We start from the raw sequence: 19,285 nt of genomic DNA on the forward strand, positions 1-19,285 counted from the left end.
TAAGTAATTACTAATCCAGTTACTGTCTCTATGAACACTAATCTATTCTGGATTTCATATACAGTGAAACATACAAAACAGAAACAAGAAGCAAGAAAAACCAATGATGAAAACGGAAACCACTTTAAAGTGGGTCAAAAGGGAAATCAATGATAAAGTGTTACATTTTAACTTAATCAAAGGTGCCACAATCAATTTTACAATGCTGTCTGATAGCAAGGCTTTACACACATTGATCGTCAGAATCTTAATCCATGTGGGGGCCCTGCAAATGGATTCTGGGTTTTCATTGTCATTCACAGCCTTCTGCAAAATGGATATTCAGAATTTAAGCTCTCATATTATTCCCTCCTCTGAATTTGGATTTTATTCCTTAAAATCCTTGGATCACACATAAGCACACTTCTTTCATGTGGACTTAGTTGATACACTACTCAGTTGGCTGTTTGCTTGAAGATAAGCTTTTAAGACCCCACAGCTATTCTTTCTGATTGCTGGGCACCATCTGATTTCTTCACCAAACTTTGCTACAGCACTCACATTTTCAGTGATCTCTTCATGAGGGCGAATATTGAGTAGGGCCATAAGACTACATACCTTTAAGGGGATAGAAAGCCTTGTCTTTCTCCTGTGCAGCGGCTTGTAATTTCAGACTACTGACATTGTGCTTAGCAGCCTGACATGTTACCCACTATACCACCAGGGCATCTTAAACTATAGCCCAGTAGTATAAAGTCTTGTTTGTATGAAAGATGAATGGTCAGAGGAAAGAGCCCCACATCCACTGCTAACAAGTTGATTCCAGCTCAATGTAATTCTACAGGACAGAGGAGGGCTGCTTCTGGGGATTTCCAAGCCTGTACATGTTCTATGGGCATTAACTGCCTCCTCTTTATCACCACTGACCTTGCTGTCAACAATTCAACGGTTACCCACTTTACCATTGAGGCTCTATTTCTAGTGGGGATGGATTAGGGTAGGATATTAAAGATTAAATGTCTAACTGATACCTGGCCAGTTTGAGCAAATTCATCTGGTAATTAAGAAGGATCCCAACAACAACAAGCAAAGATTACCTAGTATAAATACAAAATATAAATGCTTAATTAATCAGTTTTCAAAGAAAACTGTTTTCTGATTAAAAAGAAAAAAAAAACGGATTAAAACGCCGCCCTTTGCCTATTCAAGCCCACTGTAATGAGAAGTTTCACACACATAGGCTCTTCACATCCAGCACCACCAGACAGAAGCTGTGTGCCTGTGGATAGATACATCACCTGGCCTTTCTGAGCACCCTTGTGTGTGAATGAGTTTATATTGCCTACTCTGCAGGAGTTCCTGGGTATCACGAAGGATGAACATGCTGACTGCTGAATGGAAGGTTGGAAGTTCCTGTCCACCCAGAAGTACCTCAGAAGAAAAGCCTGGTGATGTACTTTCCAAAAAACCCAGTCAATGGAAACCCTACGGAGCACAGTTTCACTCTGACAGCCTACAGCGTCACCATGAGTTAGTTAACTCAGGAGCAAACTGGCTGGGATTATTGGAAGGCAGAAGGCAGACAATAGCTGTAATGGGTTTTGCACACGCCCAGTACAATGAAGAGTCTAGTAAACAATAGTTACTGCTTTTTAATTATAAGGCCAGCTTTCACATACCTTTTAAAATGTAAATTCCCCCATTACACCAGGAGGAATCATCTCATCATTCCCAATAACTGACATTATAAATAACTGTATGTCCAAGACAGGTGTCTCCAACTTCAAGCCTATGCATGATGTACAGTGACTTCTCTGAGGACCATCAAGCACAGCTAAATTTCCCAAACTAGGAAAAATACCAGATTGGAGGGATGTGGGAGTCAAAGGACTTCTGACCCATACAAAGACTGCTGGCCAGAGCTATTGTTAAGCTGAGTTTAAGGCCAAGCAAGTTCAAAAACTTCCTTCCATTAATAAAGAACAAAAACCAATATCCTTTAAAATCTGGGTGAAGTCTAATCAGAATACACACAATATGCATGGTTAGTTTTTAAGACAAGATATAAAGGATGATGCCTAGCTATCAGAACACAATGAACACACCCATCAATGGTTCAGTTGGTCAATTCTAAAAAGGCAGGAGAAAAAGATCTTTGACCTAGCTTGTTAATAGATTATAATCACCATGTGCTGCTAGAATGCTAGATGCTATGCCATTGGTTTTTCAAATACCAGCAAGATCACTCATAGTGGACAGAGCTACCAGACGAAGACAGAGAAGGTGGAGATGCCTGGTGATAGACTTCCAAACTAGCCAAGAAAGACCTGGCATACAGTAACTAATCATGAGGCTTGGCAATTGGACCAGGCAACATTTCCTTCTACGATTTGTATAGTTCTCATGAGTCAGAACTGACTCGATGGCAACTAGCACTATTATTTAATCCCAGAGTGGCTGATAGCCGAAAAATTAACTTCAATACGCATAAGCTACTCTAAAATTCACTGACCCAAACTAAAGAGAACCAGCAGCCAGTGATGAAGGACCAGCTAGAGACAAATTGACATCATGGTTTCAAGATATCTTCGTCTGGTTCTCAAATGCCAACTGCTATTGTATGTCCACCATGTCAACTCCAAAAATTCATTGCATGTTTTGACTTATTAACTAAGCCCAACCCTTTTAGTTAGTTTTATTTCAAATGTACTGGCTTCTATACATTTACTAGGAGAAGGAGGATGCATAAATTGAGTAAATAAAATTAAATTGCAATTCTACTTCAAAAGAGAAATTGTCATTAAGGTAACTTTTGTATATGCCTAATAAGGCAGGTGATCTTTAATTTAAAACATAGGTATATCGTTGGTTTCCCACCACAGTATCGCTTGTACAGTCATTAAAGGATCTGGCTGCGTAACTTCAGAAACCACATAGGGCAGTTCTACCCTGGCCTGTAAGATCACTATGATTTGGAAAGCCAACTCTATGGCAGTGGGTTTGGTTTGGTGTAGTTAAAAAGCACTGGTTGTAGAGACAAGCAAAACAGATCATTAACAGCTTCAATCTCTTCCACTTATCATGGTCCAGTTATGTGTTATTTTGAGTTGTAATCCATACTGCAATCTTTGGTCTTCATCAGCAATTTCCTCAGGTCCTCCTCATTTTCAGCATGCAAGGATGTGTCATCTGTATATTGCAGGTTGTTAAGAAGCCTTCCTCCGATCCTGATGCTGTGTTCCTCGATATAATCCAGCTTCTCTGATGATTTGCTCAGCATACAGATTGAACAAGTATGGTGAGAGGATACAACCCTGACACACCGTTCCTGATTTTACACCATGCGGCATTCCCTATTCCGTTCACACAACTACCTCTTGATCCATGTGCAAGTTCTGAATGAGCACAATGAAGTGTTTTGTAATTTCTATTCCTCTCAAGACTATCACTGTCCATAATCTGTTATGACTGACACAGCCAAATGTCTTGGCAGTCAATAAAACACAAGTAAGAAAACATCTTTCTGGAACTCGCTGCTTTTAGCCAAGTTCCACGTTAACTTCAGCAATATGCCCTCCCAAGTCCTCTTCTGAATCTGGCCTGAACTTCTAACAACTCCCTGTCGATGTATCCCTGCAACCATTGTTGGATGATCTGAAGCAAAATTTTACGTGCATGTGTTATGAATGATATTGTACTATAATTTGACCATGCTGTTGGGTCATCTTTGGAATGGGTACAAATATAGATCTCTTGGGGGACCCAGTAGGGCTAGAATTCGATGAGCAAGGGAGAGAGAAAGATGATAGGACTGGAAAGGTGAGCAAGGGACATGGAAATCATGTGGGTCTTTGTCTTCCAGGTCAACGAGTGTGGATTTTATCCTTTGTATGACAGGGAGTAACTGAAGGCTTAAAGTGAGTTCACATGATTTGAGTTTTAACGTCATTCTGGCTTTGTGTGGAAGACTGATTAGAGCGGGACAAGAATAGATGGCTAAAAAATTAATCCATAATTGATAAAAACCAAAATATCATAGCAAAAATTACAGAAAAGAGATATCAATCTTTGTGACCCAGCAGATGCGACAGAGACAGGAGAGTGGTGAGACAGAGAAAGGAGAGTGGTGACCTTGTGGGCCCAGAGAGAACGAGCTGAGGGTCTTCAGGCAGCAGGGCTGCTGGTGGCACGGCATGTCTCTGGGCACTTGTCTGGGGAGCAATGCTTGCCAAATAATGGACGTAGAACCGAGTGCTACTGGGTCAGTAACTGGTAAAGAGGGGGCCTTTGAATACATGGTTAGTAGAACTAAAAGAACTTTGTAACAATTGTCTGAGGATCAGAAAGAGAGTTTAAAGGTCAGAGATAAACGCCTGGGATCAGAAAGAGAGTTTAAAGGTCAGAGATAAACGCCTGGGGCTGCCATCAGCAGACCATCCTTATTAGAGGACTACTATCTTAAATGTTTCTGATCCTGAATTGTACCATGACTTTCCTATTAAACCCCATAATTTTAAGCATTATCCATGAATTGTGTGTGGCTGTAGGAGAAATGGTCAAAATTGATAAGAAAAGGTTTGGAAAGTGGAGGCACGTCTGACTCCTGCCTCATCGGAACCAGCCTTGGTCTGATGCCTATGGAGATTCTTCTTCCTCCTAGTGAGGTCAGAGGTCAGATGCCTCCTCCAGCCCATCTCACAAACCCTGGATGAAGCTTGAAAACATTAAGCTCAGGGAAAGTGGCCAGCCACAAAAGGCCATATATTTTAGGAATCCATTCAACAGATAGGCAAATCTATAAAGACAGAGAATGAAGCAGTGCTTGTCAGAAGTTAGGGAGAAGAGGTATGAGAAAGTGACTTCTACTGGGTATGGGTTTCTTCTGGGGAGTGACGGAAATGTTCTGAAATTAGGCGAGAGTGACAGCTGTAAACAAAAGGATGCCAAAGCCTACACTTGAAAAGTATGAGTTTTGTGGTACAAGAGTGTATTGCAAATTTTATTTTTAAAAAGCTAACAAAAAGGGAAGACTGGGTGATATAAGGCAAGACTTAAGTCTAGAGGACACTTAGGAAGTTCAAATTCAAGAGAGAAGCAATGGGAAGCTGGATTAAGATGGTTGAAATGAACGAGAGAAATAAATTACAAAAGAAGGAGAGAAATAAACTGGGGTGCAAAACCCCAATTTATGGGCAAGGAATAAAATGACCATACAAGAATTGTCTAACTGTAGGGAAATACAACAAGAATTGGAGTACTACAAAAAGTTAAAAGAAAAATGGAATCAAGAGATAATGTAATTTTTCCATTAACATTTTGAAGCCCCCTCGTGCACAATAAAGTAGTAAGAGGTAGGTTTGTTTTTCATGTAACTAAAAAATACCAATGAAAAATGAGATAAAACAGAAACAATGTATTTCAGAAATTCCTTCTGATAATTCCTCTGGAATAGGACCGCTTAGTTTAGAAAACATTCAAACAGTGCCAAACTTAAGACCCTGTACCATATGCAAGGAGAAATAACATGCTATGTTCTATGATAGATAAACCTCTAATACTGTAAATGGCTAATAGCTACTAATTCCTTCCTTGCATAGGAGCACGTTTCATCAATCTCTGTCTTCTCAGCTGACTTTTAAACTTCCCATTTCTAAACACAAACTTCAACTCCTGGAAACTGACTCTTCCTGCCTACAGAAATGAGTGCTTATTTGGAACCATATGAAATTTCAAAATAATGATTTTCAATACAATCTCAGCTGTTTCAACCCCGGGCAATCACAAGGCTGCTCTCATTGGCAAAGCTGCTCTTTGTTCAAAACTACTCGCTGATTTCCCACGTGGAGAACCCCACTCGGATCATCATGGACATTTTTTATGCAGACACCAGCAGGAGTACAATGGGTTGGGTTGTAGTCTGCTTTCTTTTAAACCTCATGGTTTCAACCTGCCCTCTAGGAGCTTGTTTCTCTTCTGCGAGTCAGAATCATGCTGCTGGAGATAGACTTAGGCTGCCTTTCAGAAAAGTGGTGCTCCAAGGTTCTGTCCACTTCTGGGGGCCTGGAGGGATGGGGTAATCCTCTTGCTACTTCTACTGTCAGCATCCTTGATCTCACCCCACTGTGACCACTGTCAGGGGTGTCTGCACTTCCAGGCCAAGGAATGCAAGGCACCACTCCTCCCCACTCTGCACCCACATGTTCAGGGGTAAGGAGCCATGAGCACTGCTGACCATCTCAAGCATTTGCACAAGGTATCCCAGTGCTATCTCAGAAAACGCCAAATTCCCGCCATGTCAGCCTGACTAAAGATGGCAAAAGAATAATGAAGATGAGGAGAGGAAGCATAAAGCTTCCAATGGGGAAGAGCAAAAAGACCAATAATTGGTTACCAGGTCCTTGGTGACCAGGTCTGGAAACTTCCAGTGAAGCCTCGGGAGAGCTGGCTGTTTTTTCTCACACATTTCCCTGCCTTGTTTCAAAACTCTGGGGCCAACAAAATCTTCCCTGCCTCCTCACCATTTACTACTAAAAGACAAACAAAATCAGACTCACTGCCATCGAGTCAGCCCCAACTCTTAGGACAGGACTGGCCCTATAGGTTTCTGAATCCAGAAATCTTCATAGGGGGTAGAGAGCCCGATTTTTCTCCTGTTGAATGGCTGGTCATTTTGAACTGCTAGCACCCTGATTCGTTAACCACTACATCAAATAGCTTAAGGAACACTCAAACTGTTGTTGAAAATTGAATACAAGGAAAAATGGGAACATGTAATTAGGTGTCAAATTAAGAAGAGGTGACAAGAACTGATGGAGTTTAGGGAAGAGAGATGAATATATAAACAAAAATAGCCCAGGAATGCAAAACTCTGTGGAGGACAGGTCTGAGAGAGGCTTGGGACCTGAGTAGAGAAGCAGAGACCTGACAGAAAAGGAGCCTAAAACAGACTGAACAGGTCACTGCTGGAAGACAATGTGGGAACAGGCTTGCTCAGAACAGTCTTCATGCTGGGCAGAGAGGGAGCCATTCGGGATACCCGAGTTCTTGTGAGACTGGTGTGGTGCAGAAGTTAAGCACCATGCAGCTAAAAAGCTACCGGGTAGCAGAGAAGTGACATGAACGCTGGCAGGCATTCTGACTCCAGAGCCTGCCATCTTAATCGCTTTACTCTTACCACTGAGACCTATGGGAGAGTTAAAATAGTTTCCATTTCCTGAAGTGAACTCCAAAGAAGTTTACAGAGAAATTCTTCTATAACCATACCGCATTTTCTCATCAGTCTTTGTCAGCCTCAAGCCTTCTAAAAATGAAGTTAAGCTTAACAAAGTAACATCAAATTGACTCCTCACTGTAGTGACCCTATAGAACAAAGAACAGCCCCAATAGCATTTCCAAAGCAGTCACCATTACGGAAGCCGACTGCCTCATCTTTCTCCCACGGAGCAACGGCCAGCGTTCATGCCCCACCTCTGCTACCAAGCAGCAGTCCCCTCAGCCCCGGTAGGCCTCAGCTTCCTCAGTATCAGAGGCTGCTGCAGGAAACGCCTGAGGTCCCACCTTAAGCGAACTGGCACCTGCTGAGAACACAGTTAAATACTAGTTACCACTGGACTGCTAAACTCAACACCAGTGATTCAAATCCATCAGCCACTCTGAGGGAGAAAGATAAAGCTACCTGGTCCAGTACAGATTTATGGCCTCGGAAGCCATGTGAGTCAAAATCAACTCAATGGCAGTGGGTGGGGTACACATGGAGGAACACTCACTGTCAGTTATCATCAGACACAAAGAGACTCACTATTCCAAAAGAGCAGACATTAGAATGTACCTTGGGAAGATGACCAATCTTGGGATTTTTTTTTTTTAATACTTTGGCAAGATCATTTCTCCGGGCTCCAGGTTATTAAGTATACACACATCCCACAAAGAAGTACTTTGCTAAAATGGGAACGCATACTAGCCAAAAAAATCCAAAGACCTTGGTTATCCTGGGCCTAGTGGTCCTCAGAATTCCAACTCTCTCGAACCTACAACAAGGTGTTGAAGGCTTTAGCCAAGTTTGCAACTCTATTGAAGCTAACCTACGATTAAAAACTGGAAACCAAAACCACACCTAGTGCTGCCAAGTGAATTCTACTCACAGGGAACCTACAGGATAGAGGCCAACAGTCTCAGTGGGTTCACAAGGCTGTAACTCTTTCCAGACACCAGCTACCACATCTTTCTCCCATGGAGTTGCTGGTGGGCTCAAACTGCCCACATTTCAGTTGGAAGCTGAGCACTTTAACCACAGAGCCACCAGCAAGGGCTTTTGACTATACCATCAAAGGCACAACTAAACCCCTGCCTCGGAACCAATTCCAACTCAAGGTGACCCAATAGGACGAAACTGCTCTATATGGCTTCCAAAGCTGCCCATCTTCGCATGAACAGGCTGCCTTATCTTTCTCCCATAGAGTAGCTGCTAGGTTCAAATGCTGATCTTGTGGTTAGCACCCCAATACTTAACCCACTACACCACCAGGGCTCCTCAACTAGATGCTGGGAGAGGGTACAAATAGCTCTGGACACAAATGGAACCTCTCAAGGAGAACTCAAAACCACTGCGATCGAATCAATTCTGACTTGTATCGACCCTACAGGACACAGAGTAGAACTGTTGCTTAGGGTTTCTGAGATTGTTCAATCTTCAAAGGAGCAGTCTCATCTTTCTCCATGGAACAGCTGGTGTTTGACCTCTGACCTTAAAATTAGTAGCCAATGTTTAACTCCTGACATCCCGGAAGTCTAAAATCTGTAAGGACAACTCAACTGAGTCTTGATGAGGTATCTTTCCTATGGTACAGTGATGTTCTCAGCACTCCCTAGGCTACATGTTCTCTGTGCTTCCACAGTGCTGCCTGCTGTGCCTTCCTGTGCCCTGATGGCCCAGTGTGGAGTTCTGATTGCTCTTGCCCCAGTTACAGGGAAAGTTTGTCTTGGGTTCGTCGTTACCACGGACAGATGTCTGGTTGGCTATTACTGTGGCTCTGCCATGTTACCTGATCTCCACACTTCTGCTCTTTTGTTCTGCTGCCTGTGCGGGCTTCCACCTACAGATCTCACCATTCAGTGAGAGGACAAGTCATCTACAGGCATCATGTAACCCTCAACAACCAGTCAGAAGCCCACCCACCAGCCTTCTGGAGCCCCATGCTCCTCAGGCTCTGGATGCTTTCGAGGCTGGGCACCTGGAACAGCCTACTGGTGACCAAAAGAGAAGACGGAGAGGGAGACTAGGAGCCAGAGAAGAGAGCCCTCAATCATCATGCTGCCATTTAAAGGGAAGGAGGGAGGAGACGAGAGAAAGCATAACTTGGGAAAATAAAGTGTCCGAAAAGTATTATAGGCACATTACCTATTCTCGGGGCTGCAATGAGGAATAAAGGGTACAAGCACAAGCAGGTAAAACCAAGAGGAAGTGTGGAGTGATTCGGCTCCTTCTAGGAATAAAGCTTTCCCAGAAGCCTGAGTACCCTGGAAGCATGGCCTCCAGGGAGCCAGATTTCCCTTTCTCTAATCCACTAAAAGCCTGGGAGAAATTCCGAACCTCATCCCCAAATAAGCTCCCCAGAATAAAAATATCTCTTGCACTAACCATATTTATATAGCATGCTTCAACTTAAGAGATTCCGTGTTTATAGCTGCAGTGTACCTAAATCAGATGTTTCAAAAACAATATTTATCTTTTTCTTAATAAAACATATCCATGCTGTCTTTTTAAAAAAAAGACATAAGGGAAAAATACTGTAATAATCACCCACAATTTGACCACCAATTGAGAAGTTGGCTTCATGTTTTAATTAACTCCTTCCTAGGTGATTTTGGGTTTTTAAATGTAATTAGGATTACAGTATACATATTGAGCCACTGGGATTCCATTGAGGAAAATGCTAAATATTTCTAATAGTCCCTTAATTTCCAATTGAATGTATTTCATGTTGATTCACATTATATGGATAATGCTCTATGTAATTAAGTTTTTATATATAAAACCTGTTGATTTATTTTAGAATCTCCAGAAAGAGTTGAATATTTTAGAAAAGAACTTTGTGTTGGTAGGATTCAATTAATAAGTAAATACAAAATGCTAGGGAAAGCTCAGGGTACATAAGTAAAATTCACTACTACCAATATTATACAGAATATACCATCTAGAATGCCGAGTGTTCTCTCAATTGACACATTTTAAAGATATACTTAGGGTGCGAACAAATTAAGTGTCACAACTTAGAAAACCGTCTCGACGGAGTCCTGGTAACACAATGGTTAAGTGCTTGGCTGAGAAGTTGGCCCTCTGAGTCCACCAGTCGCAGGAAAGAACTGCTAATCCGACTCCATGAAGACCACAGTCCAGAACTGCCCACCCAGCCCACAAGAGCAACAAGAATAACTAACAGACCATGGTGATTGCCTCTGCTATTTTCCATTCAAACTTAGAAGTCAAAAATACGGTTTGAAAAATAATGATTAAAATCGATTCTATAAAGTGACAATTACACTCAGAAAATATTTTTCAAAAAATAATAAATCACTGACCATCAAAGCTCTAGCTCTACAGAACATGGGTATCATTCATTCCAATTACACAAAGACGAAAGGTGAAGAGAAGAGCAAAGAGAATCCCTTCCACATTTAATAAGCCAAGGAGACTACTGCTGACTCTTAAAAGTCACTACTAGTCTTTTGCCCATAGTGAAATGCTGGCATGCATTTAAATTTTAAAATATTTATATCAAAGAGATTAGATTGCCTAACTCTAGGGGAATGTGCAAAAGAATCTCTACAAACCAACGTGAGAAAAAAGATAAACAATGAATAAAGGAGTGAACAGAAATTCAAATGGTTACTTAATATGAAAACACAGTCAACCTCACAAGGTAAATTTAGACAAGAGACTCTTCTATTTATCAAATTGACAAAAAACTGAAAAAAATACGGGAAAATGAACTCTTACAAACCACTGGGGAGCACTTTAGCAGTGATGTCAGTATTTTTAAGGAATGTGTCTTCCCAACAAATCTCCTTTCATAAATTGTTCTGAGAAAACAGAGGCTAAAGGCATAAAGATATACAGAAGGGGCCTCACAAAGTGTGTGGAAAATGAAAAGGAAAGATAATGAGTGTTTCATCCACCAACATGTTAAGCATCCTTTTATGTGCAACCATGTTGATGAAAATATTAAACAGAGAGTGCAGAAAACCAAAATCAAGTTATCACTTAGAAGATGATTTTTAAAACTATGCTATGTCTATACGCAGAAATTCTAAACTGGCTGTAAGAAGAACGCTCCAGACATAAAACAATGGCAAGGAAATGTTCCTAAGTCACTGCACAAAAACCAAGCCCGCTGTAGAACCTTCACCATGCTCTGCAGATTATCCTCAATTTGTATTGGTATCGCTTTCTGAGTTACGATGGCAAGAGATGAGAATGAAGATTTTGTTTTACAACCGTCTATGCTGTTTGAATTAGGTCTATTACCTTTATCATTTAAATGTAACTAATAAAAGGAGAGCTCTCTCAAAAAAATTAAACTGCAACACAGTATCACACATAGGAAGATAATGTGTCTCAGCTTGTATTATCAGTAAGTAGTAACATGTTTAAGAATTAAGGTGGGTTGTTACAGCTTTAAGTATCCAATTGAACACTCCCCCACCCCACCCCTACCCCACCCCTTGTTTACCTCTTTAGGTGATAAATTTTGTGTGTATACTGTCCTTTTTCTCCATCCTTCTCATAAGGTTCATTCTTCAAAACTTCAATCCCTTCTCCACCGCCAGTTTCATTCTTACTAGCTTCTGCGACAGAGTAAAGCTGCCCAACTTGATACTGAAATTTCAAATAGGACAGCATGCATTTCAGTTGTCAGTAGTAACTGCAGGAAGTTATAACACAATACAGAAGATAGAAATGCTGACCCAAACCATTCAACAGGCCCCACCCACCCCAAACTCATGGCCACTGAGTCAATTCTGACTCTATAGCAACCCTGTACAGTATTTCCAAGATTGTAAATCTTTATGGGAACAGACAGCCACATCTCCCTCTCAGAGTGGCTGGTAAGTTTGAAGCACCCACCTTACAAATTTACAAGTCTGACACCTAATCCACAGCAGTACTATTTAACGACAATGATAAATTAACGCTAAGGAGAATGTTCATACAGCTATAGAAAATGCTGGAATGTTTTACGGAACTTCTATTATTCAAGAGATGTGCAGGTTACAAATGTCTTCTCACTTGCTTCACCTCCTTGGACAGTAAACATACATTTGTATTTGCCAAACCAAGTCCACATCTCCTACATCTCATTTACTTTGCTCAGCACTCTAAAGTGACGGCAGGCATTTTCACTGGCCCTTTGCCAGATAAGCAAGCTCAGGCTTCTAGGGACTATTCTGCTTTCCCTGGTCACACAAACAAGAGAACAACCAGAATACAGCTCCTAGTAACAACAATGAGAAAAAGCAAGTAGAATGACAAATGACTGAAAACCAGATTTCGTTAGACCAATGAGATCCTTCTTTTCATGCCCAATTTGGTCCTTGAGCCAATCTCATCACCAAAAGTAGTGCTGGGATCCCAGAGAATGCTTGTTTATGGGGAAAGCACCCCAATGACAGAAACTGTTTTAAAAGTATGATAAATACACAGGCATTACCATGTAAGGTAAGGAACCACTGATAGTAGCTTTTAGTTCATTTTAAAATGAGTCAGATTTCTCAGTGGTCTCCAACAATACTTGTCGACTTGTCCTACACCAATCTGCAATCACAAAGAGTCCCACAGATGACCAAAAAAACCCAAGATAAAGCCATGCTCCAGTGGCCTGCCATGACACCAGCTCCAATTTTGTAGTGGTGGCTCAATTTCTTCCCCCCAATGAAGAGAGCCCAGCAAGTGTTATTGTTCTTTAGGGGCACATTTTTTTTCAAGAAAAGCTGCAAAAATCTACGTATTCAGAGCCAACATTTGAGGGACAAAAACTAGGGATATTGTAAGGTAAACAATTATAATTATACAATTATAATTATTTATATCTATACAAGTATGATGCCCTCTTTAAGTTTAAACATACATACAAATGGAACCAAACCCATTTCTGAAATGAGCCAGAGAGAAGCTCCTGTAGGAAATTCTGGATTGCACAAGGAACTGGCTTTTTTCTTAAAATGCTGTGATGCCCAGGGTTGGTCCAGTAATGCTACCATCCTGAAGTCCTTTAAAATATACTTTATGTGTCTAAGTCACAAGGTATATTTGATGTTGGTTAGAAACAGAAAAGCAAAAAAAGGGAAAAGAAACAGAAAAGCAACAGAGATTTGCATAAACTAAAGGACAACCTCATTTTAAAAAATCTGGATGGGCGGACTTTTGATAGAATGCTACTCACTGTCTTTTCATGGCCATTGCTTAGAATAACTGGAATAGAAACAGGAGGCACGCTTATGAAATCTGGATCTGACAGAAATTTCGGAAGATTATTCTGGATGACCACACTTAAGGGCTAGAAATGTTTCAAGCGATCAATTTAGCCAGCTGAAACTAAAAGAAACCCATGAACAAAAACAAATGTCAACTTGCACAATTAAGTTCAAACAAGCAATTGTTCAAAGTAAGGGATGCCCGCACCTGGCTTGCCTCCAGTCTGGTAACCATCTCAGAAGCAACACAGAACCATCTCAGGCCCTCAACAGTGCTAGGCAGCTATGGCTCTTGTTTTTTAGTTCCTACATTTATTCTGTCTTCTGTCAGCCATCACTTTTTAGATTATCCATTTGCTTTGTCCACTTGCAACTCAATGTTTTCAATCCAGATAACTGCACAAGCACAGAGTATGGACATGTACACATTATGGAAGAGTCCAGAGGATTTTGGTGTCTTGCTACATTATCTTGCTTTCTTGAAAGCCCTTCCTGCCTCTATTCTCATTCCTGGGTGCACAAGAGATAGCTATGACAGCCAGACAGGCCAGGCTTGAATAAGTGAAGCATTACTGTATCATTAGTGGCTCAAAGAAGCCAAAAAACCTGCTAGGGTTCTTTGTACCAGTCAGACTATGTCTAGAATACTGGTTTCAGCTTGGAGTCACAGCCCGCAGCACATGCAGGAGGGAGACCGGCTGGAAAGAAGTCTTAAGGCCAGGTGAACAGGCTGGCAGTGTCTAACCTTGTAACCTCAGGTGATGAAGAAAGAATCAGAGGCTTCAGGGGAGGAAAGAGAACTGCCATCAGAAACCCTGACCTTACCATGTGCAGGACAGACAAGCTGACTTCCTATTGTTCGGGGGCACTGTAAACAAGTGTCCTGCATTCTCAGAAAATGTTCATTCCACCAGTAAGACAGGCTGGTTCTCTAGGCAGCAAGCCTTTGACGCTAAAGTACTTAGGTTGAGGTTCTCTGGGATTGTGTATAAAGAATTCCAGAACTGAACAGGAGGTGGAACTACAAATGTTTTGGGGGCCCTTCATAACAATAGCAGTGGAACAGGAATTCATGTGCCATTCGTTATCTGTGACACACCATAGTTCATGTCATTCAAAGGAGATGGACGCTTTGGTACACAAATGCTATGAAAATACGCATTTGGATGAACCTATCAAAGGAAACTGTATCATTAAGACAATGCAGAAGCAAGACTTACCTCCTGGACAGAACATGGCAAAACCACACGGCTAGAAAGACAAAAAGGGAAAACACATATTACATATGAAATACTTTCAATTTTTAAAACAATTTTAAAAATCAATTGTCATGAAGTTGGCTGCAACTCATACTATAACTCACTGTCATTGAGTCAATTCTCTGTGGGTTTCTGAGAATGCAACTCTTTAGCGAGTAGAACACCTCATATTTCTCCCACTGAGCAGCTCATGGTTTCGAATTGCCAACCTGGTATAGTTAGTGGCCCAATACCTAATCCACGAGCCACCAGAGCTCCTGACATATGCAGCCCAACAGCTAGCCGACTACACTACCAGGGCGGCTTTTCCCACTCAGAGTAACCCTATAAAGGGGTTCTGAGACGGTCAATCTTTATGGGAGCAAATAGTTTTATTTTTCTCCCATGGAGTTGGCTGGTGGGTTTGAACTGCCAACCTGGTGGTTAGCAGCCCAATACCTAATCCCCATGCTGCCACCAGGATTTCTGACGTATCAAATAGTTGGCTTTAAAATACAAATCTCTACATGTACAAAAATGCGTTCTTTAAATCCAATAATATTATAGAGAAGATTCTTAAATCCAAAATATAAAAATGTTGTTTATGAAAAAATGTTTTAATAGCTACAGCCCTAAACAAGCCATTTCTTAAGGAACTAAAACAATTCCTAGATTCTCCATGATCACTAGCGTTTACTGTCTTCGTTGTATCAGGACCCCAAGGACAGAGCTGCAGAGATCCCTGTGAAACAAGGAAAACTACATCTTATGTCTCAAAACGGAAGGGCGCAGAAATGAACTACAGGCAGTCCCGGACTTACAATGTACACAGTGTTAAAACAAATTGCACTTAAAGCTGTCACACAGATACTTAAGTTTGCCTTTTGGTGGACACATCGAATTGTTAGCAATACAAAGGAAGCTCCAAAAAGTCTGGGGAAACACAGAAACAGTGGCATTTTCCCACAAACTTTTTGGAGCCCCCCATGTGTATATCACACAATATCACCATGTGTACTTTGTTTTTGCTATAATTCCCAGATGCTCATTCACCAACAAAGATCAGATTTATGAATACATTGATAAAAGGCAATAATAATAAACTCACTGCCACTGAGTCAATTCGGACTCACAGCAACCTTACAGGGCAGGACAGAACTGCCCTTATGGGCTTCCAAGACTGCAAATCTTTACGGGAGCAGAAAGCATCATCATTTTCCCTCGGCGCAGCTGTGGTTTCAAACTGCTGACCTTGTTAGCGCCTCAATGTGTAACCCACTAAGCCACCAGGGCACCTTCCGAACTAATAAAGGCCTGGTTTATTTGACTGGACGTGCCAGAGCTGGCTGACAACAGAGTCATCAGGGATTACTCATAACTATGTATCTGCAGATAGTCTAGTAAGTGGTTCGCAGGAAACTTTCAGTACGGTTGGCATGATCCAACAATATGCTGAGCATTCTGTTTTTGTACCTACTTCTCACAAAACAAGGAAGTTCCTTATTTCCACCAAAAACTAGGAAAGCCAGTACCATCTCTGTATATCAACTGTCTCATGAGAGAACAGCTTGTTTCCAGGATATTAACCTCCTTTAAAAAAAAAAAAACAAAAAAAAAAACCTCCTCAGACTCCTCCCTTCTAACCATTAAAGCTACTAAAACAGTGCCATGTAAAATCAAATTTTAATTCTATGAGAAGGAAGGAAAGAAAATCTCGTGGACTTTTCAGAGAGGCTCCCAAGCCGCGTTCCCCATTACAAAATCTCTACCTGTCCTCCCGATCCCTCTCCCTACTCTCCTTCAATATTTCAGCCTGGTTGTTCACATCACCATATTTACCAACATGTATAACACATGCTTCCTACAATCTGCACATCTAAGTCTTGGGCTCACTCACTATCCTTTTTTCTCCTCCTGTGTATGGAGATCCTGGTAGATGCTCTCAAACTGTCATTCTGATAAAATATATTTTCAAAAAGCTATCCATTGCCATCAAGTCAATTCCGACTCATAGCAACCCTATTTAAGATTTAAAGGTTGTAAATCTTTACAGGAGCAGATAGCCTCATCTTACTCCCAAGGAGTGGTTGGTGGATTTGAACCACCAACCTTGTAATTCCAAGTCCAATGCTTATCTGACAGTGCCACCAGGGATCTTTTTAATAACACAGATTAAAAGGGAAAAGGAACAAAATGCTTTGGGAACCTAATCTTGCTAACCAGATTTTACGATTCCACTTTTTTTTTAAAATACCAGGATTTTACACTAATGGCCACATCCTTTATTGCTTTGTGATTGGCACTGAACCATCTCCATCATTTCTAATGTTTTATTGCACACAAAAAATAAATGGCATTATGTAAAACCATACACATCTACCTAAATATTTTAAAGTATACAGATATATCTTCATTGGAATAACCTGTTCATTGCTCCTGCCCAAAACAAGTTTCGAGAGCTGAACTGCTAGCACTAAGTACATACAGTATGCCATGATAACCTGCACTTCTTATTGGGAATTTTTAAATACTATACGTACATACAGTATGCCATGATAACCTGCACTTCTTATTGGGAATTTTTAAATACTATACAACCTTTGCCTTCAAAAAGATGGAGGTGGGGAGGGGTGGGGGAAGGGCAGGCAGACTTAAGGAACAATCACAGCAAGGAATCTAATTTGTAATTTCTCAGGGAAAAGTAAATTAGACTTTGGTCACATTTAACAACTTAAACATTCCTTACTCAATGTATCTTAATTTTTTGGTAAAATTAATGGATAGCAGGGGGGAAAAAATCATGTCCAACTTCCAATGGAGGTTCTTTTGATAAGTTAGCCTTATATACTCACATAGCTGTCAAGGGGCCTACTGAACACTTAACTCCACTGAATGACTACATCTGTTATCTTCAACCAGATCTGAAACTCACTTTCTATGAGACTTCTTTCACAGCCATCAAGTTGTGGCGACTGATAGCGACCTTATAGGACAGGGCAGAACTGCCCCTGGGAGTTACCAAGACTTTAACTGTTACAGGGAGAAGAAAGTCTCATCTTTCTCCCTAAGAGCAGTTGGTGGTGCTGTTGGGGGTTTCAAACTGCCAACCTTGCAGATTGCAGCCCAATACAGTAATCACTACGCCACCAGGACCCCGGCTATGCAACTTAAGGAACGCCATTTGCCTCCTTCCCTTTTTTTGCTTCATATCACAACCTATCTACATAGTGGAAGAGCTGTGTGGTACTACTGGGTCAGCTAACAATTGCTAACCACAAGGTGGGTGGTTCAAACCTATCAGCTGCTCTGAGGGAGAAAGATGACGTGGTATGCTCTGCTTTCATAAAGATTTCAGCCTCAGAAACCCTATATAGGGTCATTAGCAGTCAGAATCAAACCCGTCAGTGGGTTTGGTTTCAGATTTACATACCAAAGGTATCAGCATAATAAATAAGACATTTGCATGGTAAATTATCTTCCATCAATCAGGATGGAAATAAACTTTAATAGCACTACTCAAAATTTCACCCTATAGGATAAGGCTCATGTGTCTTTTCTCAGGTTCCTGGCACTGACAAAATCTACAATTTGTCATTCATTCATTTCTTAAGTATTTATTGAGTCTCTACTATGTACCACAGACTTTCTAAGAAGCCGGGATATGGGAGTCAGCAAGAGGCCTTCTCCCACAAAAATCTTTGCCTTCATGGGGTTTCAATTCTACTACACCAGACAAAACCGTAATAAACTGGACTACATCACATGGCGATAAATCTATAGAGAATACAGCCGGAAAAGTAAATACGAGAGGGCGCCAGGAAGTTTTTGGAGATATGGAAATGAAAAGCTAAGGGTATTTTGCCAGGATTTTATTTGAAGCACCCTGGTATGAAGTGAGTGAGTGGTGTGATTAGGTCGTCAGAAGGAGTAGTCCCTGCGATAGGAGAGCCCAAGGAAGTGAATGAACTGAGAGCCCGGGGCTGGTGGAAGACTGGTGGGCAAAGGAAAGGGGGTAAATGAGCTACAAGAAGCAAAGGCCTGGACCTTGCAGGCCATGGTCAAACACTGTGGCTTGTGATCCCTGGACAGGTAAGTGAGCCTTTGAAGAATGGAAGCAGGAATGACTTTTAAAAGGTTGGAGAACTATCATCAAAACAGTTTCACGCTAGCGACAAGAAAAGCAAAGTCCACAGATCTTTCTGAAGAATAGCATAAGGGAACGAGCACGTGGGAAAAGCAACGATCCCCTTCAGTGCCCAGGGGTTGCTGAAGACACCAGCCAGCTGTGACAGCGGGATAGATGGAACCTTGGGAAATCCCTCTATTTCGCAGAGCCACCCTATTGAAGTAGGTGGGGTCAGGTGGTCGCCCCATCTGAAGGGTGAGGAAACGGAGGTTCTGGGTAGAGATGGGGCTCTAAGTCCGCGGAGCTGCCCAGATCCCAGGTTCAGGCACGAACTTCAGGCGTTAACGTCCCATCATCTCGTGTCCCGACACCGGGGCTGCCTTCAGCCGCCAAGCCGATCTCCCGCGGCCACCGGCAGGCACCGCCCAGACGACAAATCACGGCCGGGCCTCCGCGCCCCCCGCCCGCGGGC

The 19,285-nt window shown here is 41.7% G+C and overlaps 1 protein-coding gene across 1 annotated transcript in view; it reads right to left on the minus strand.

The window, feature by feature from the left end:
• PITPNB (phosphatidylinositol transfer protein beta) overlaps positions 1 to 14,753 on the minus strand; it is a gene marked incomplete at its 5' end in the record, with an annotated part of 57,336 nt that extends 42,583 nt beyond the window's left edge. Inside the window, 2 exons of the mRNA XM_004715315.3 lie at positions 11,709 to 11,854; positions 14,670 to 14,753. Coding sequence (XP_004715372.2) covers positions 11,709 to 11,854; positions 14,670 to 14,753 — 230 coding nt within the window. The remainder of the gene's footprint in view (positions 1 to 11,708; positions 11,855 to 14,669) is intronic.
• Between the last annotated feature and the right edge of the window lie 4,532 nt (positions 14,754 to 19,285).

Source organism: Echinops telfairi, unplaced genomic scaffold (assembly GCF_000313985.2).
Source record: "Echinops telfairi isolate 266 unplaced genomic scaffold, ASM31398v2 ScPeMD7_29;HRSCAF=101, whole genome shotgun sequence".
Lineage (NCBI taxonomy): Eukaryota > Metazoa > Chordata > Mammalia > Afrosoricida > Tenrecidae > Echinops > Echinops telfairi.